Source organism: Amia ocellicauda, chromosome 2, assembly GCF_036373705.1.
Source record: "Amia ocellicauda isolate fAmiCal2 chromosome 2, fAmiCal2.hap1, whole genome shotgun sequence".
NCBI classification, from domain to species: Eukaryota; Metazoa; Chordata; class Actinopteri; order Amiiformes; family Amiidae; genus Amia; species Amia ocellicauda.
Window position 1 is genome coordinate 23,087,961 of NC_089851.1, and position 16,652 is coordinate 23,104,612.

At 33.5% G+C, this 16,652-nt stretch overlaps 1 protein-coding gene across 2 annotated transcripts in view; it reads left to right on the forward strand.

Annotated features, from left to right (window-relative positions):
* neto1l (neuropilin (NRP) and tolloid (TLL)-like 1, like) overlaps positions 1-16,206 on the forward strand; it is a 92,711-nt gene extending 76,505 nt beyond the window's left edge. The window contains exons 7-11 of one of the 2 annotated variants that reach the window (XM_066721269.1): positions 2,024-2,252; positions 5,828-5,941; positions 7,445-8,003; positions 9,138-9,212; positions 16,053-16,206. In XM_066721269.1, coding sequence (XP_066577366.1) covers positions 2,024-2,252; positions 5,828-5,941; positions 7,445-8,003; positions 9,138-9,198 — 963 coding nt within the window. In that variant the 3' untranslated portion in view covers positions 9,199-9,212; positions 16,053-16,206. The other variant, XM_066721272.1, reaches the window with a different exon arrangement.
* The last annotated feature ends 446 nt before the right edge of the window (positions 16,207-16,652 follow it).

The following is a 16,652-nucleotide window of genomic DNA, read 5'->3' on the forward strand; positions in this document are numbered from 1 at the left end:
ATTTAATATAAGTATCAAATATTAAGTGCAAGTTATGTGGTTTCACAATCAAAGCCACTTACTGGCTGACCAGGTTAAGAAGCAAGCACCAATTCCTCTGATTAAATTAGGCAGGTCCAGAAGGATGATTGACACTGGTTTATCCAAAACCGTGGATACATTAAACTGTACACCGCTGTAGCCAAAACAGTGTTTAAAATTACTGTATTGCTGTACTTTTATTGCTGTACTGTAATTTTTAAGATTTTCACATTCTTACAATATTTCTTGTTACTCTCATCTTACATAATTGCACAAGCACTCTGTCTAAAGAACTAACATGAAAACAGATTTGAGTTTTCTTCACAAAAGTCTGAACAATTGAGCATTTTCTGCCAGTGTATATGTGAAGTGCGTGTTCAGATACAATGATACAAGGTGGAGATACAATACAATATTGACTTTTTGTATTGTACAGCCTTTACTGTTATTATTGAAATATTGGTGTTTCATATGTTTCTAATTTTTCAAGTGTAAGTTGCCCTGCTAGAGAATATCTTCATCACCTTCTGCTTTATGGCATAATTAGCTTTTTGTAACAAATTCAAATGAAACTGTTCAAATGTTGATAACTGGCTTTCGGATGCTATTTTGTTGCTGTTTTATTACCAGGCTGTGCTGTGACTAAAATTGATTTTGGTGTTGTTGTTGTTTGTTTCAAGCCTAGCTTATCAACAGTGTTACCTAATTCAGTACAGATAATTTATGTATCAGCCATACAAAAGTGGTTGAGATAAACTGCTGTTTTCACAATGAGCCAATTATCGCTAAGTGTTGTGGCATCTGTATAATTCATGTTCTTCAGTCATGATTTTTATGTAAATTGTGTTTATTGAACAGCGGGGAATATGTATGATATATGCTGTAATATTACTGCAGTTTAATTCATGATTTTTATTTATGTGTATTTTTTTTTTTTAAGATCTTACACATCTCATCTCCTGAGAAAATATTCAACCTTAGTGTTATGGCTCATATATTTTGTTGTATTCAAGGTTACCTCAGAGTACCGACTCTATTCAGGCTTGTTGATGAAAAATATTATGCAGAAGCATTTCTGAAAGGTGAAAAATGAAGACCATTTATAATATAAAAGGCATTGGTGGAGTTGGAGCATAAATGAACCATCAGTAGTATGCATTAAAGTAACTATTTCTAGCTGTTTCATAATATATAGATGTGTGCTAAAATAATGCGGTGATAAGCAGTGGAATGAGCCTCACAGGAAGGTAAGGTGACAGCTGCTTTTAACCGGCACGTATTTCTGCCTAGAATCCTGTTAAAGCCAAACTGACATTGTAGGGTCCATTAGTTTTTTGCGTCAGTGTCATTCATCTTAAGGAATTAAAGCATTACATTTCCTTGTCATGATGTAGTGCAGAGCGCTCATTAAATGTAATGATAGCATGCCATGGGCAGCAGGCTAGAACCAGAGCTGGGATTGTTTGCTACCCCTGTCTAATGCACTAATAGCAGGTTTAGATGTAAAAACTGTCAAGTAGCATTACTTGGCAGGACCTTGTGTGAAGATAATAATAACCATGGGGTTAATAATTTAAAAGCAAAAACTGCTAGACAGATAGGTGAGGTTTCTGCTCAGTAATACGTTATTCTGTGGGATAACGGAAATTAACCTTTGACCCTTTTGTACTCAATGAAATACATGTGATTCAGAACTCGCACGTTCAGGGGGAAATGCATTCATTTTGATTGGGGAGATCAACAGGCTTATACTTAGCCCTCTTCAAAATCTAATTCAAAAACCCAATCCTTAGGCTAAACCATTTTAGCACGTTAGAAAAAAATATATACTCCAAATGCAATTTTCCCTAAACCTTTCACAAGTGAGTAGTTGAAACACCCACACACATGTTTTTGCCATTTATTTTAATGTTGGTTTATTAATAAGCTACACCTAGTCACTTTGAGGAGCAGAAAGTGATACATGATGGTCTTTTTTCTTTTTCCCTTCTTTTGTTTGCAGATCTACTTGCGATTCCTAGACTACGAGATGCAGAACTCTAACGAGTGCAAACGCAATTTTGTGGCCGTGTACGATGGGAGCAGCTCGGTGGAAGACCTGAAAGCCAAATTCTGCAGCACAGTGGCTAATGATGTGATGCTGGTTACAGGGCTGGGGGTGATCCGTATGTGGGCTGACGAGGGCAGCCGCAACAGTCGATTCCAGATGCTTTTCACATCTTTTCAAGAGCGTAAGGAATTTAATGAGCGTATTCTCTAGCAAGGCAAATTAACCATTACCTAAGTGACTTATTTCTCATCCAGGGGGAAAACAAAGGCTTAGAAAATAAAATAAGTGACCCATAGGGCTAGCTTAGAATAAGCCATTAAATAAGCAGTTCTCAATCAATGAATCAATAGATATTTCCATTCCCTCTTGTACTAGATTCTTCAGTGAAAAACACATGACAAGGCGGGAGGAATAGCAGAGTACAGGCTGGTCATGGCATTTGATTAAATGAGCTTCCTCAATTACAGCTGGAATGCTAAATAACACATCCACATGATACATGAGTTCCCCTAATAGAGTGTGTGTTGCTGCATTAAGGGTTAGTCAATGTGCCTGTTTTGTTGGAAAAGTTCAACAAAAACATTATCATTGTGTATTGTTGCTGACTACAGTGTTAGATGCTGTAATGTAATGTAGTAGATCCACAGAAAACCTAATCAAGAATCTCAAAGGGGAGAGTGTAGAATAAGAATATTGTTTTCGTGGGGTGTAGCATCCCAGGGGGGTCGTAGGCATCTACTAGCCTGTCTCATAGAGTCCCCAAGGGCCCCCCAGTCCCTAGTGCAAGACTCACTGTGGTGCAAGCAACGAAAGCCAGCTTGCATTGGGAAAGATAAAAAGGGAACTGCTTCCTCAGAAATATCATCATTGGTTTTTATTTTTCAAACTCTAAAAGTACATGTTTTGATTTCCAACATTCAAAAAAAAGAAAGAAAAAAGATACATATGATTCACCTCATAAGATAAACCAGACAGTCAAATATTAGTATTCAGTTTCATTCATAACATACAATTCCCCAAAACCCCTGTTTATTTCTTTATTTATTCATATATACATGTATAAATATCATATATTGTACATCATGTAGGATGTTGCAAGGATTGCAATGGAAATGCCCCTATTTATAGGTAGAACGGATACAATAAGACTTGTGGCTTTGGTGACTCATCAGATAGCCCCAAAAATAGTATTTAGTATTGATGCACAGGTTAAGGCCCTTACCATTTTGGTTGAGACTTGAGTCAAGGTCTGACACACACACACACACACACACACAAATCTGTCTCAAAGTCAAAGTTAATTCAAGTTAAGGAGTGTCGGTACATTTCAATTCAGAATTAATACAATTCTGATGGCACATATAACAGAATCTCTTCAATATATTTGGAATCCCCTATCTTCTGAAAGTCCCATTTTATGCAAAGCACAGTGTTTTCCTGCCTTGATTCAGAAATGTGAGGCTTTTCCCTTTGTTCTTTCCAGCTAAGACTGTGTTCAGGTACACATTTCTAAATTGGTGTTTTGCAAATGCACTGCCCAAAGCTGTTGCCATGAAAGAGGAAACGTGTGGTTAAATGTTCAAACAAAAGCTGCACGGCAGACAGTACATGAATGACATTTAGATCTCATGTCGGCAGCTTTGGTCTTTTGTCCTGCCACTCAATTATTATTTAATTGATGTACTAAGGGAATGTTCTGGTGTGAACAAAAGGCCAATTATATTATAATGTGACTAGGAATTAGTTTCACTGGAGATTAGTCTGTACCTACCTTTTAATAAAGTATGATTTTCCCCTATAATGATTACTTATGAATACTGTGACACCACCTTGTGGTGAAAAGAAGATTAGCTTCGGAGTTTTGTTTTTAAACTGCCCAAATTGCACAACTGAGAATTAGAGATGACTCATCCTAATTTTTTCCTGTTATTATTCAGGTGGGATTAGCTCAGTAATAAAACACATTTTCAAGGTAATACACTACAACCTTGAACACTGTCATTTCAGGAATGACATATTTATATAGATACTACAGATAAAATAGAAAATAAATTTGCTAATGAGTGTTTCAGAAACAGCCTTTCAATAAATATTGAATATACATAATTCCTTTTTTCTTTTTTTTCATATCTAAAGCAAGTAACATTGTGTGTGTCAATGTTCATCACATTAATGTAATTACACATTGAATAGGAAATGTTTCCTCCTGTGAAAGTCACCTTGGTATTTAATTGCAAAATAGGTCTTAGCCTCTATTGACATTACCTCAAATAGAAAGAGAAAACAGACTCTGAAGAATTTCCCAAAATGGTATCGTTTCCTATTTTTTGTGACTGCAGTTTTTTATATCATTAATGTATTTAAAATAAAATAAAAAAACTATTCCATCAAAAGGTTCTTCTAGATCTAAAATCTGATGGAGTGTTAATTGTTACTTACATTATATGCTGAAATGTTATATGATTCAGAAAAGGACTAGAAAAAAAGGTATTTGTTAGATACATAATTAGAATATTTACTCTTAGTTTTTCATGAGGAGTGTATAAGAGGCTGGCTGGTGGCTGCAGGTATTCTGTATTTCCAAATGTATACATAAATCATCATATACAGGCAGTCCTCAATTTACAGCATTTCGACTTCTGTCCACCATTTACACCCCCATGGGTAAACAGACAATTCTCTGAGCTTCCGGGGTCTGCATCTCCTACAGCACCCATGGGTAGATGTTGATGTTACAACCAATCAAATATTAAAGAAGGAGCCATTTTAAACCAATCATCCTTTATAGCCTCCAAGGTTCCTTGAAAGAGTAGAAGAAGAAGATTGGTTTTGAAGGAGGCAAGAAGGAAAAATTAATACTTGTGTAATACCATGCTGTCTTACACTATACTGTTTAATCATTTTTTATTACCATATTTTGTGTTTAAGTATGTAATCAGTTTAACATATTTACATACTCAACATTAATCAAACTATTTTGCATTAGTGGCTGCATATGTACGCTGGTTATAAGAAGATATGATCATAGAGGCTTATAAAATATTGTGTCTAAGTAACGTATATCATCATATTTCCATGGTTTGCGATGTGATTTTGCTGCACGATTCTCACCTACGCAAAGTTTTCCAGGAATCTCGAGGGATTACAGTACATATAAACATATTCCACTGGTACTCTCAAACTATGCACAGTTTTGAAACTAATTAAAGCATTACAAAGAAGGAAAAAGCTGTAGAAATAAATTAAAAAGATGACACTGGTCCTGGTTTCAATTAGGCTAAGACTGGGGGGGAGTGGGTAACAGTAGGGATTAATTCACTTAAACTCAAACTGCCAGGAATCCTACTCTCACAGCCTCCAGACCTCACGTCCACATGATTTTATTTTCAGTTACACAGATTTCAAAAGATCGCACAAGTCACAACTCAAGTTTCAGTTTTATATGAGAACTTCCTCCATGCATATTTCAACGTGACATAAGAGTGGCTTAGAGCACAGTTCTGAATATATGTCAAAACCTATAAACAGGCCTAAACAATTTACACAAAATAACAATATACAGTACATTCCATCTTTATTGTTTTAGTTACCCATGTGGCAATTTCAGCTAAGAAAAGCGTATGCAACGGCGTGTGTACCACATGCGTGTATATCAGACTGTTCCTCATGGGAAATTTAAAGTATTTTATTGATCACAGACCTAGCTTTACTCTAATCTTAATTTATTGATTAATTTGACTTTTTTTCCCCTTACAGCTCCCTGTGAAGCAGACACATTCTTTTGTCACAGTAACATGTGCATCAATAACACCTTGGTATGCAATGGGGTTCAGAATTGTGTCTACCCATGGGATGAAAACCATTGCAAAGGTAAGATACCATTTTCACCAAATGCATCTTTGAGCACCTCCACCATTAACCAGGCTTATACAATAGGATATACAATACCTTTGTTTGTACGTAAAGGTGTTACTTTTCTTCTAAAACTGTAGAATGTATTGAATTAATACCTATTTATTAATCATAATACAAAACATCCAGTTCATATAAGTGTCTTTCTGTTAGCCAGATTACATCCTTTTTCAAATTGTGTATAAAAGCTGTAGAGTTATTGATCATATATTTTAATGTATTCATTATAGCTCTTCAATGACAATACAGTGGTTAAGGATTCTATAAGGGAAGGTATTGGGAGTCTAGATACTTTCTATCTCCCCTCAGTTTACTGATTTACTGCGTAGCCTTGGGTACACAACTTTACCTCTTTGATTGTGTACGTCTGACCAGCCAGTTGAGAGACTTGCAATGAATGACGACCTGAATAGTCTAACCCAGGCAACAGTATTTATGTGGTCTTTTATGGTATCTGGACATTTTCCCATTAGAAATAGTCAACAAATGAATGCATGTTTTTGTAGTTATTGTGTTTTAGTTTAGCACTTTGATAATTTCTTAATTTCCTTCTGTGTAATGTTACATTCCCCCCCTACTTTTTCTCAAAAAATATTACAAATGATACTCCACATTGTTTTTTTTTTTGTTTGTTTTTTTTACATAAAAACACATATATAAACAGGTATACAAGTGATTGACATGTACAAACGCATTCAAGGACTGAAATCCACAGGTGAATTTGAATGATCAACTAATCTGGTTTTCCTGCTCAAGTGTAAAAATCAGGACAATTCAATTAAACAGATCTAAGCAGAACAGAGTATCCAAAACATCAGTTAGAGGGTATGATATCCTAAAAATTATAAACTGTTGGACTGGACTGTTTACAATAACGATTTAGAATCAATAGATTCATATTTAATTTATCAAAAAGGAAAAAATGTAACAACCATCTCACAAAGAAGTAAATAGGTAAATAATTAAGAGAACATGAAGAATTCTACTTTAGATCTTAAAATACATTGTTTGTGCTTCCTGTGGAAAAAAATGAAAAATAATTTAGCCCAAAGGTATGTGGATTATTCACTCTCTCACACACACTCACACACACACACACACACACACATACACGTTAAAAAACGATTCATCTTTTGAGAAGAGCACTAAAATATTTTTGATGTGGATTTTAATTATATCGCCCCTAGGCTTTAGCTTAGAAAGCTCCTAAATTATGCGTTGGTATCTGATGAATTTGCAGCCTGATAGAGGCTTACCTGTCTGATTGCAGTGCACTCTAAGGAAGTATTAGATTTGATAACGGTGTAACAATAAGATTGTTCCACAAAACATTTGCAGTTCCTGAAAACCAGGTTAGTTGGTGGTTTGAATTTCCTTGCCAATGTTCTCAATGCCTGAGACTTAATTTAATTTTGTGAACCCCTGGGTTAAATTGTAACTCTTCCTCCTTGTAACACGCAGAAAAAAGAAAAGCTAACCTGTTGGACAACCTCACCAACACCAGTGGAACAATAATTGGGGTTACCTCTTGCATTGTGATTATCCTTCTTATTGTGTCTGTTATAGTTCAAATTAAACAGCCACGCAAAAAATACATTGTACGGAAAGAAGATTTTGACCAAACAGTATTTCAGGAGGTGTTTGAGCCCCCCCACTATGAACTCTGCACTCTCAGAAGCACGGCAGCATCTGCTGATTTGGTGGACCTTGCTGAGGACTTTGAGAACTACCATAAACTGAGACGGTCTTCATCGAAATGCATTCATGACCATCACTGTGGATCTCAGATGTCCAGCACCAAGGGTAGCCGCAGTAACCTCAGTACTCGAGATGCTACTATCTTAACAGATATACAGCCCCAACCCGTACGGCCACTAATCCCCCCCACCAACAGGAGGAGCATACTGGTGATGAAGCACAGCTATTCACAAGATGCAGCAGATGGATGTGATCTAGATGAAATTGAAGAGGTGCCCACAACAAGCCACAGGCTGTCCAGACATGATAAAGCAGTCCAGCGGTCAGTATCCATTGATTTTTGATGAAGACTATCACATGGGGACTTCTTTGCCCAGACATTTTCTTCCTTTTTCCTGTTTTTCTTTGATTTATTTTTCTTTTTTGTTGTTTTTCTTTTTTTTTAGGTTACAACTTCTTTTTTCTTTGATCTTTTCCCTCTTTTCATTAAGATCTCTGCAATCATTCATAAAGGAATAGATTAACTTTGATGAAACAGTTGCTCCCAGCCAAAGAAAGTTACCATGTTGTTTACGTCCTTTAGTTTTATACTAAACCAAACTGCATGCTCCCCCCTCTTCCCACCCAAACCTCTCACCACTGTTGGAATTCCTTTCATTTTTGATCAAATACAGACTTATGCAATGCAATTATATACTATTTGGTGCATGTCCAATGTTATGGATCTATAATCTAAGACAGTCCAAGGCCTTTTGTCTTTAATCCCAAAAGGTGAAAGATGTCTTTTAATATCAACAAGAATGTACACATTCTGTTTCTAATCATAACAGAAGTGCTTGTTTGGTGGCTAAAACAATCAAAGCACCTTTTAATTATACTCAAAAGTATAATGTGCATATTATTCTTATATAATTATACAGCTATCTATCTATATATATTTAGATAGAGAGAGCGAGCTACATATATGAAAAAGGAGAACAAAATATTTCTAAATAACGCAACATTTTGGCATGAAACTGTTTTATAAACATTTAAGAAAAAAAAATATTTTTATTGTATAATTGCACCTTGATTGCTTGTTGACTCTTAAGGAAAAATTAAATGTTTACAAGAACATGGTAGTTATGAAGTACTTTCTCTTTTTTTTTCAATCCATAATACATGCAGACATACCTTCCGTACACCTTTGTTGTGCATGCACATCGTGTGTGCTCCTGTGTCTGTGTTTGGTGTGTGCACGTACATTACATGCTTGTTTTGTACATTTGGATCACCTATAATTACAGAAAAAATACTATTTTTGTATTTCCTTTTCATCTCTGCATGCAAGTGTTTCAGACTCCACTAAAACACTTATAATCAAATGTATTGCATTTACATAGCATATGAATGCATATATATATTTTTTTCTATGCAAAACAGTATTATATTAAATGAAATAGCCATAACATTCCAGGTTCTGCCTCATTGGGTCTCTAAGCAAACATGAATCTGAATACAACACAACTAGGGTCTAAGAGACAATCTCAAGGTAAGCAAACAAACCTAAAACAACAAAATTGTCTTCCAGTCTTTTGTATAGTTGGTGTTTGAAAATGCAATTAAAAATAACAATTTTAATTATAAACATATCTATGTTGTTTAATATTAAATCTAAGTTTATTTTAATTCCTTTAGGATTCATGTTTTTTCTGTTTTTGCTTACTTTGTGTTTTAATGATTTCTGTTTATTTGTCTTAGCCTATTAGCATACATTACAACTATTTTGTGTTGTTAAAATGTTTTAAAGAGAATGTTTCTGTTTAAGCTTACTATCTAGATTTTCAATTGTCAGAGGCTTTACATCAACACAATATTCGTCATATCGTATTCTGAATTGAAACGATATATTACTTGACATTTGTTACTTTCTTAGTAGAATGTTCTTATGCTTCATAAGGGATTTTTTTAACTGATGTGTCTCCAGTGATAACCTATGCCATTTCTCCCTCTTACTAGGTTTCTTCACAGTTGTATATGCAGGACAAACAAATGTTTGAAACAAACATTTAAGTAATTTGTTACTACAATATTATTTTGTATCAAACTCTTGATATTAAAAAACAGTTAATTCATAATTGATTGATTTTTTCAAAATAATCTGGCATATAAAGGATTCTTAGCAATGTATTAATTATTGAATAGTATAGTTGATGTTTTTCCTTCTATAAAATTAGAAATATATATTTTCGTTATCATTTTGATTATTTAAAAATTGTTTAATATCAAACATTTATTTTCCTTTATATAACACATAGATGTTCCTTAAATTCATTTTAAGTTGATGTACTGGTTAGTATTCTGTTTACGTCTTTGTTGTATCACATTGTATAATGTGTGACTTGTGATGTATTTTTTCACGTTTTGCATTGTGTTACATGTGCATTGTTTCCATTATATAGACTGCTTGAGAATAGTGCATTCCCGGATGATTACGAGCAAGCTTCAATGAAATATGAAAATATGGACCGAGGATATACACCAGCATGATGTTTTATGGACTTTTCTTAGTGGAATATTTTCATATAATTAAATTACATTATAATGATATAATGAGTGATAAGAATGTCAATAAGAAAACTATGACTTTTTAAAGTGAGACCCAAAAACAGTCAAGACAAAAACTTGAATTCAGGTACTTGATTGCCTTGATTGTCACTTCAGTTATTTTTAACACATATCTGTTGGATAATACGAATGAGCAATATAACTTAGCTTAATTTTTTTTATATAATTATATTGTTAGAAATAAATTTGTTTTAAAAAAATGAGAATATTAGCATTTGGCTAAAGAAGAAAATGTTTTCATAGATAAAGAACTGTAAGAAGCATGCACTTTTTATTTCTGTTCTGTGCAACTAGGTATAAATGATATTTTGTGTTAATTGCCTGCAACCTGTATATTTCTATGAAATATGTAACAAACACATTTGTATTAATTATCTCACCAATTGTTATCACTCATAAATCTATCCTTTTTCAGAATGTATCAGATCAGGATTTTCTATACAAATTTACATATTATAGTAGGCTATATCATTTGTGCATGTTTTTATATTTCACAAAAAGAGCTTCATAAACACAAGAAACACACTACTGGGTAAGAATCGTTGATTACAAACCCCTGTATGTATTCTAACTGGTTAATGCCAGTCTGAAATGAATTTTGAATTATTGAAAACAAATGGAAATTTGATTTGCACCATTTCTATGAACAAAAGTCAAATGCATGCAAAGTCATTTTTTTTACTAAATGCTAACACTATCTTCAACAACATATACATTCCCATGATTCAAAGAATTTTGATAAAATACAATTTAAAAACTGAACACTTTTCTGTAGAATTTGCAATTTTACATTTAATTTATTTGTAGATCATTATGAAAACAAAACTTATTTTTAAGACAGCCTCCTGTTTTCTGTACAGTTTGAGTTTTTTGACAGTTAATGATTTTGTAATCAAAATTTTACTTCTTATTTGAAAAAATATAATAAATAAAAACATAAAGCAGATTAAATTTAAGCTGACTACATACAGTTTGCCTTTCAGACCACATTTCCACAGTTAATGATTTGTAAATAATAAAGCAAAATGATTTTTCTTTTCATGGATCAGTTAATTTTTTTTTCATTTTGTTTATGATTTATTGATATGTTATAACAACAGTCAATTTAATAATTTTGAAAATATGACATACAATAAATAAAAACTTAGAATTGCATGTTTTCAAATTATTGTATGCATGTGTGCTGTCCCAAATCAAGCACTACTATCTCATCTTGTAAATATACTTACTGAAGAGTATTGTTACACCCATAAACACATAATGCTACAAACGTAGGTGCATACAAGTGTGTTTGATTTACACTTCTTTTATGCCCAACACTTCTAATTGATGCTCACCAAAATCCGAAATCAGTGAACACAATTAATATTAAATCTTCAACCCACATGCCAGACACCAATTATATACCCAATGATAAAGAAAATGCACCATCAGGTACCGGATTTGTAATTTGTAAATGCTGGAAGGGGTCAATGTTTTGATTAATCTGAGCTGAAGTCACTCTGTTTCTCTTAGATAAAGGATGGATCTGTATCCGCTCTATAAATATAAATTCACGTATTTAAGATCTACTTTAGCTCTGTATTCATCCTACACAGTGTATGTGTTTTTTATGACTAGTGGTATGGTATGTAGGCACACTGCTTCACTTTTTACTCTATATACATTAGTAAACAAATGTTTGAACAATTCGATGTTCCATGAAATTATGCATAAATAGTGGATTCACATTATTGCCTTGTTAATCATTATTTTTGTAATATGCATGGTAATTGTCACAAATTATTCATAATTGAGTCTTCAGCTCTGAAAACGAGAGATTTCCATTAGTTTCAATGCTCAAATAACTTTATTTGGTCAATTAAAAAATTAAATCAGCCCTGTACTTCTAGCCATGCACTACTCCCAGTCTCGGCTAGGGTCCCACAGGACATACATCCACATTCCCAGTTATTTAGAAAATTAGAAAGGGAGATTTCACCAATCGCAGGATTTGGCACAATCATCAGAAGTGTCAGAGTTTGACCATATCTGCTGACTAGGCTTGCTGATTGATAAGAAAATTACAGTGGAATTATGCCAGGATGTTTGTTTGCCTAAGACTTTACTTGAGAGTGCGGCAAACCTTGAAGTGTGAAAATACAAGAAAGAAATATAATTTGGAACATACTATTTACAAGCCATAAGTATATTTAGAACATATTTTCCCTTTAGGCATTCAATTGTTGACTTTCTAAATATATAGATAGTTGTTTACCAAAAATCAAGACACTTTCCATATGTGTATGTATTTGTTACAAAACAATTGTATAACATTTTCAGTATGTTGACAAAGCCTAGGATATTTAAAATAATTTGATCCTGCTAGTAGAAATAAATAAATAAACATTTATAGACTTCATATAAAGTATGAAGCAATTAAACAATGAGCAGTTGATGCAGATGCTTGACCTTTGGTAGTTTATTGTTTACATGATTTGTGCTGTTCATGCTAACACAGACCAGAGCACTGAAAAAAAAATAGAGCTTATGAGCAATATTCTCTCCTAGTTACAGAATTCCATCACATATCAGGATGCAACAAGTCTCAATAAGATAAAAAAAAATGAGTCAGCAACAGGCAGCACAGTGAAGACTGTGACATTTAATGACAACATGTCCTTATCGAAGGAGACTTTAGGTAGTCAAACATCCTCACAGGCTCAACAATGCAGTGTGTATGTACATCCACGTTATTCCCAGCACCTGGATGTTATATCTGTGAAGCTTTTATGAAGGCCAAGTGTAAATATACAGGGTTTCAAATCCTACAGTACATTGATAATGCCAGATAATGGGATGGAAACAGTTGCGGTATTTGCCCTGGAAGAATGTACCACAAATATTCCGCCTAAATTCTTGGTACAATTCCTTGATTTATATTCCTTTCATTTTTGCGTCTGCTCCTTGTGTGCCAAAGACATTATTAAATCTCTGTGCAGGATATTGTTTTTAATCCAGCTCCCATCCTGCCTCACAAAACCCACTAACACTGTCACCTGCTCCCACACCTTCTCTTGTTTTTTTATCCCACTCCCACCAAAGAAAACCTGAAATCCTGCAAACCTCACAAGAGACAGATTAAATAATATAGATTATGAGCTCAAATGCCAATATCTTTCCCTTGTAGTCGGTTAATATATATTAAGATGAATAAACAGAAGGTCAGACAGAATCTTCTCCAGGATAGCATGAATCAAGTAGGATATTGAGTAAACCATGTAAAAAATAGGGATAAAAAGTCTAACTCCATTTGTCCCTGTTGTATTGGACATCAAATATCTTTCTACCACTCACTTACATTTTAGGGGAAAGCAAACAAACATATGTACATTGCTGAACAGTCTGTATTTAATGCAATTCAGTTTGCCCAGCCAAAATCATGCATCATAGTCCTGAGGTACCGAACCATCAGCTGCATCTGAAGATGTATCCAAAATGTTTGACATATATTTGTTTTCTTACTTGGGAATTAAGCTCAAAGAAGTATCAGATTCTGCAGTGTCAATATCGAGTTGTTGTCAAGTTAAAAGTAGGGTGATGGTTTTGACATGGTGTGTAATTATAGGCACTATTACTAACTGCATTTTTTTGTTTTTAATAAGTATATCTATTGCATTTACAGTCATTAAGCAAATGTACAAATGTGGAGCAGAGTACGTAGTCAATTTCCAAAATTATATTACAAGTAGCAATTTAATTGTAAAATACATCTCAGCACAGTAAGGCAACATATCTACTGCAAACCTGTTTCAAAGCATTTAACACAAAAAAACTAAAAAGAATGCATTTTGTTTTATCAAGAAATTGTTTTTCATAACCCCCAAAAATAGGATCTTTTTTAGGCACTTTAAAGAGGTTTAAAAAGGTAGTGGAAAAAAAAAAAAAAACACATTTCAAATAATTTGATGGCCAGAAATGTTTTACTAGATTTGCATGCTTCCTTTAGAATGCAAAGTGCTTCTGCTGCTTGATCATCTATAAAGTCTCGTCACATTGACAAACCCAGAACCTTTCAAAGACTCACACATCCTGGAGGAATATCAGTGCAGTATTTCTAATAGCAAAGTGTTTTGTCTTTTCACAAACAAATCGCAAAGGCTTCCATTCAAAAGATTAAGATCAATTGTATTTGGTCTGCATGTGGTCTATAGGACCATACATTTAAAGCTTAATTGCACATGTAAACCCATTGACAGAATGCTGCAAATCTTTCCTTTAAAAAAAAGCATATCCACACACCCCCTTCGCTTGGCTGATCATAACACTAATATACTGATGAACCAGAACAGACTACTCTTAAAACTGACACACCAGCATACAAAATGTCTGGGTCACTTAGACTACAGGTCCTAACCCCCAAAACTGAATTCATATCATGTACACTATGTATATACCTTGGAGGTAACTGCTGTTTAGATTAAAACCCTAAAAGGTATTTCAAAAATCTGCATGCCTTCTAAAAGTGAACTTTTAACAGATATGCATGTTACCATACATACATGCATTTCATATATTTCTTAAATTAAAAAAAATATCACTGTTTTAATTTCTCCCCCGTATATATGTACTTATAAAAATGTTTGAGTTAGTCATCATTTATTAGAGTTCTTAGGAACTGCAATGCAGGGATGTAGATCTGCACAGATTATTCCACATAAATACAAAATTAGATAAAATCTGTTATTTTTTTCTTTGCTTTGTTAGTTTTCTTCACACATGAGTCACATGCTTATCAACAGTCATGCTTGTGATTAATATTTCAGTGTATGTATGTTTTTTTTTCCTTTATTTCGTGTCTGCCATAACGTATTGTATGTTAGCCTTAGTGTCCATCATAATGAATATGATTGTATATCTGACTTTGTTTATTTATTTTATTTCCATCATCAGGGTTTTGCTTTACAGATCATGCCATACAATGTTAAGATTGTATTGAAGACCTGACTTCAAGGAGGGTGGCTTCTATTCCATTTTCATTTATGTGATCTTAATTCTCTCTTCTTCATTTTAAGTGTGTTTTCAACTAAGAATAAATAAGTTTATAAAACATTGACCTTGGTAATAACGTTTCTGTACAGAAAGGATGTACCAACTAATCACATAATACAGTATATGCCAGAGGTACTTTAAGGGTGTTTGATAGTGATACCTAAAAGAGTGCATGAATGAATAAGTAATCCAAAGTAAAAAAATTGAGTGAAAAATGTATAATAATTTCACTTACAGATTGTACACTAAATAATAATTATTATTAATTCAGTTATAATTAGATCTAATTTTCAGACATGATACTATTGTATTAATCAACAATACATCTGTGAGCTACTATAAAAACTTTCTAATTTGTATATTGAGGTTATATACAGAGGGAGGGAGAAACCTTTACATTCATTTATTAAATAAAGAGAACACATCTGTATTGATCTAAGCAATACATATATAGTTCTTTCTAGAAACAATTTGTAATTTTAAAAAAACCTTTCTTACATATTATTGTAATAAGAATCATCATTCATTTACCATAATTGAAAGAAGTGTGTAGATGGTATTCTCCCTTTTTTCTTTTATATATTGTAGAATACATCAGTGAACATTTAATACTTCCGCAGTCTGATACAGTGTGTAACACTGCACATGTGCACAGCAAACTTGGCCCCTTCTGAGGGTCTTCATAGTGAAGCAATGCTAAAATGGACCTAATAGTGTTTTCATTTTTCTACAGGCAGATACATCATTCTACTGCATCTTGCCAAGTATGACAACTTATGGAACTAACTCTAACCCCCCATCCATCTTGAAAGAACTGTTGCTCTAAGCGACTTTACCAATTTATTGTGATCAAGAAAAAAAAAATACAGCTTTTTTGTATTTGCGAATGTGTTTGGTCTTTTCTTTCTTGCAAGATTTAAAGCAATGCACCTTTTTAAAAAAATGTTTAAAACAAAAACTGAAAACCACTGAGTCCAAACAAATATCCTTTTAGTGTTTTAGTTTTGTAGTGATTTTCTAAAACTTTCTTTGCTTCCATCATGTAAAGTCATTTCAGCTGGTGCTGACAATACATTTCCAAAAATACACTATATCACCAAAAGTATTGGAACCAAAGAAAGTTACCAAACGACAGCTCTGCAAAATGTAATTAACAGAGTGTAGGCACATACTCTTTCATAGAGGGATATTTTCCATTTCATGTTCTATACATAAGTCTTGACTGTAATGCTATTGTCCATGATCCATTGTGTTACACTGCCAGATTTATGACATGATATCTTTGTGTTAATACAGTACCTGCATGGCTCATCACCATAGTATTTCATAAATA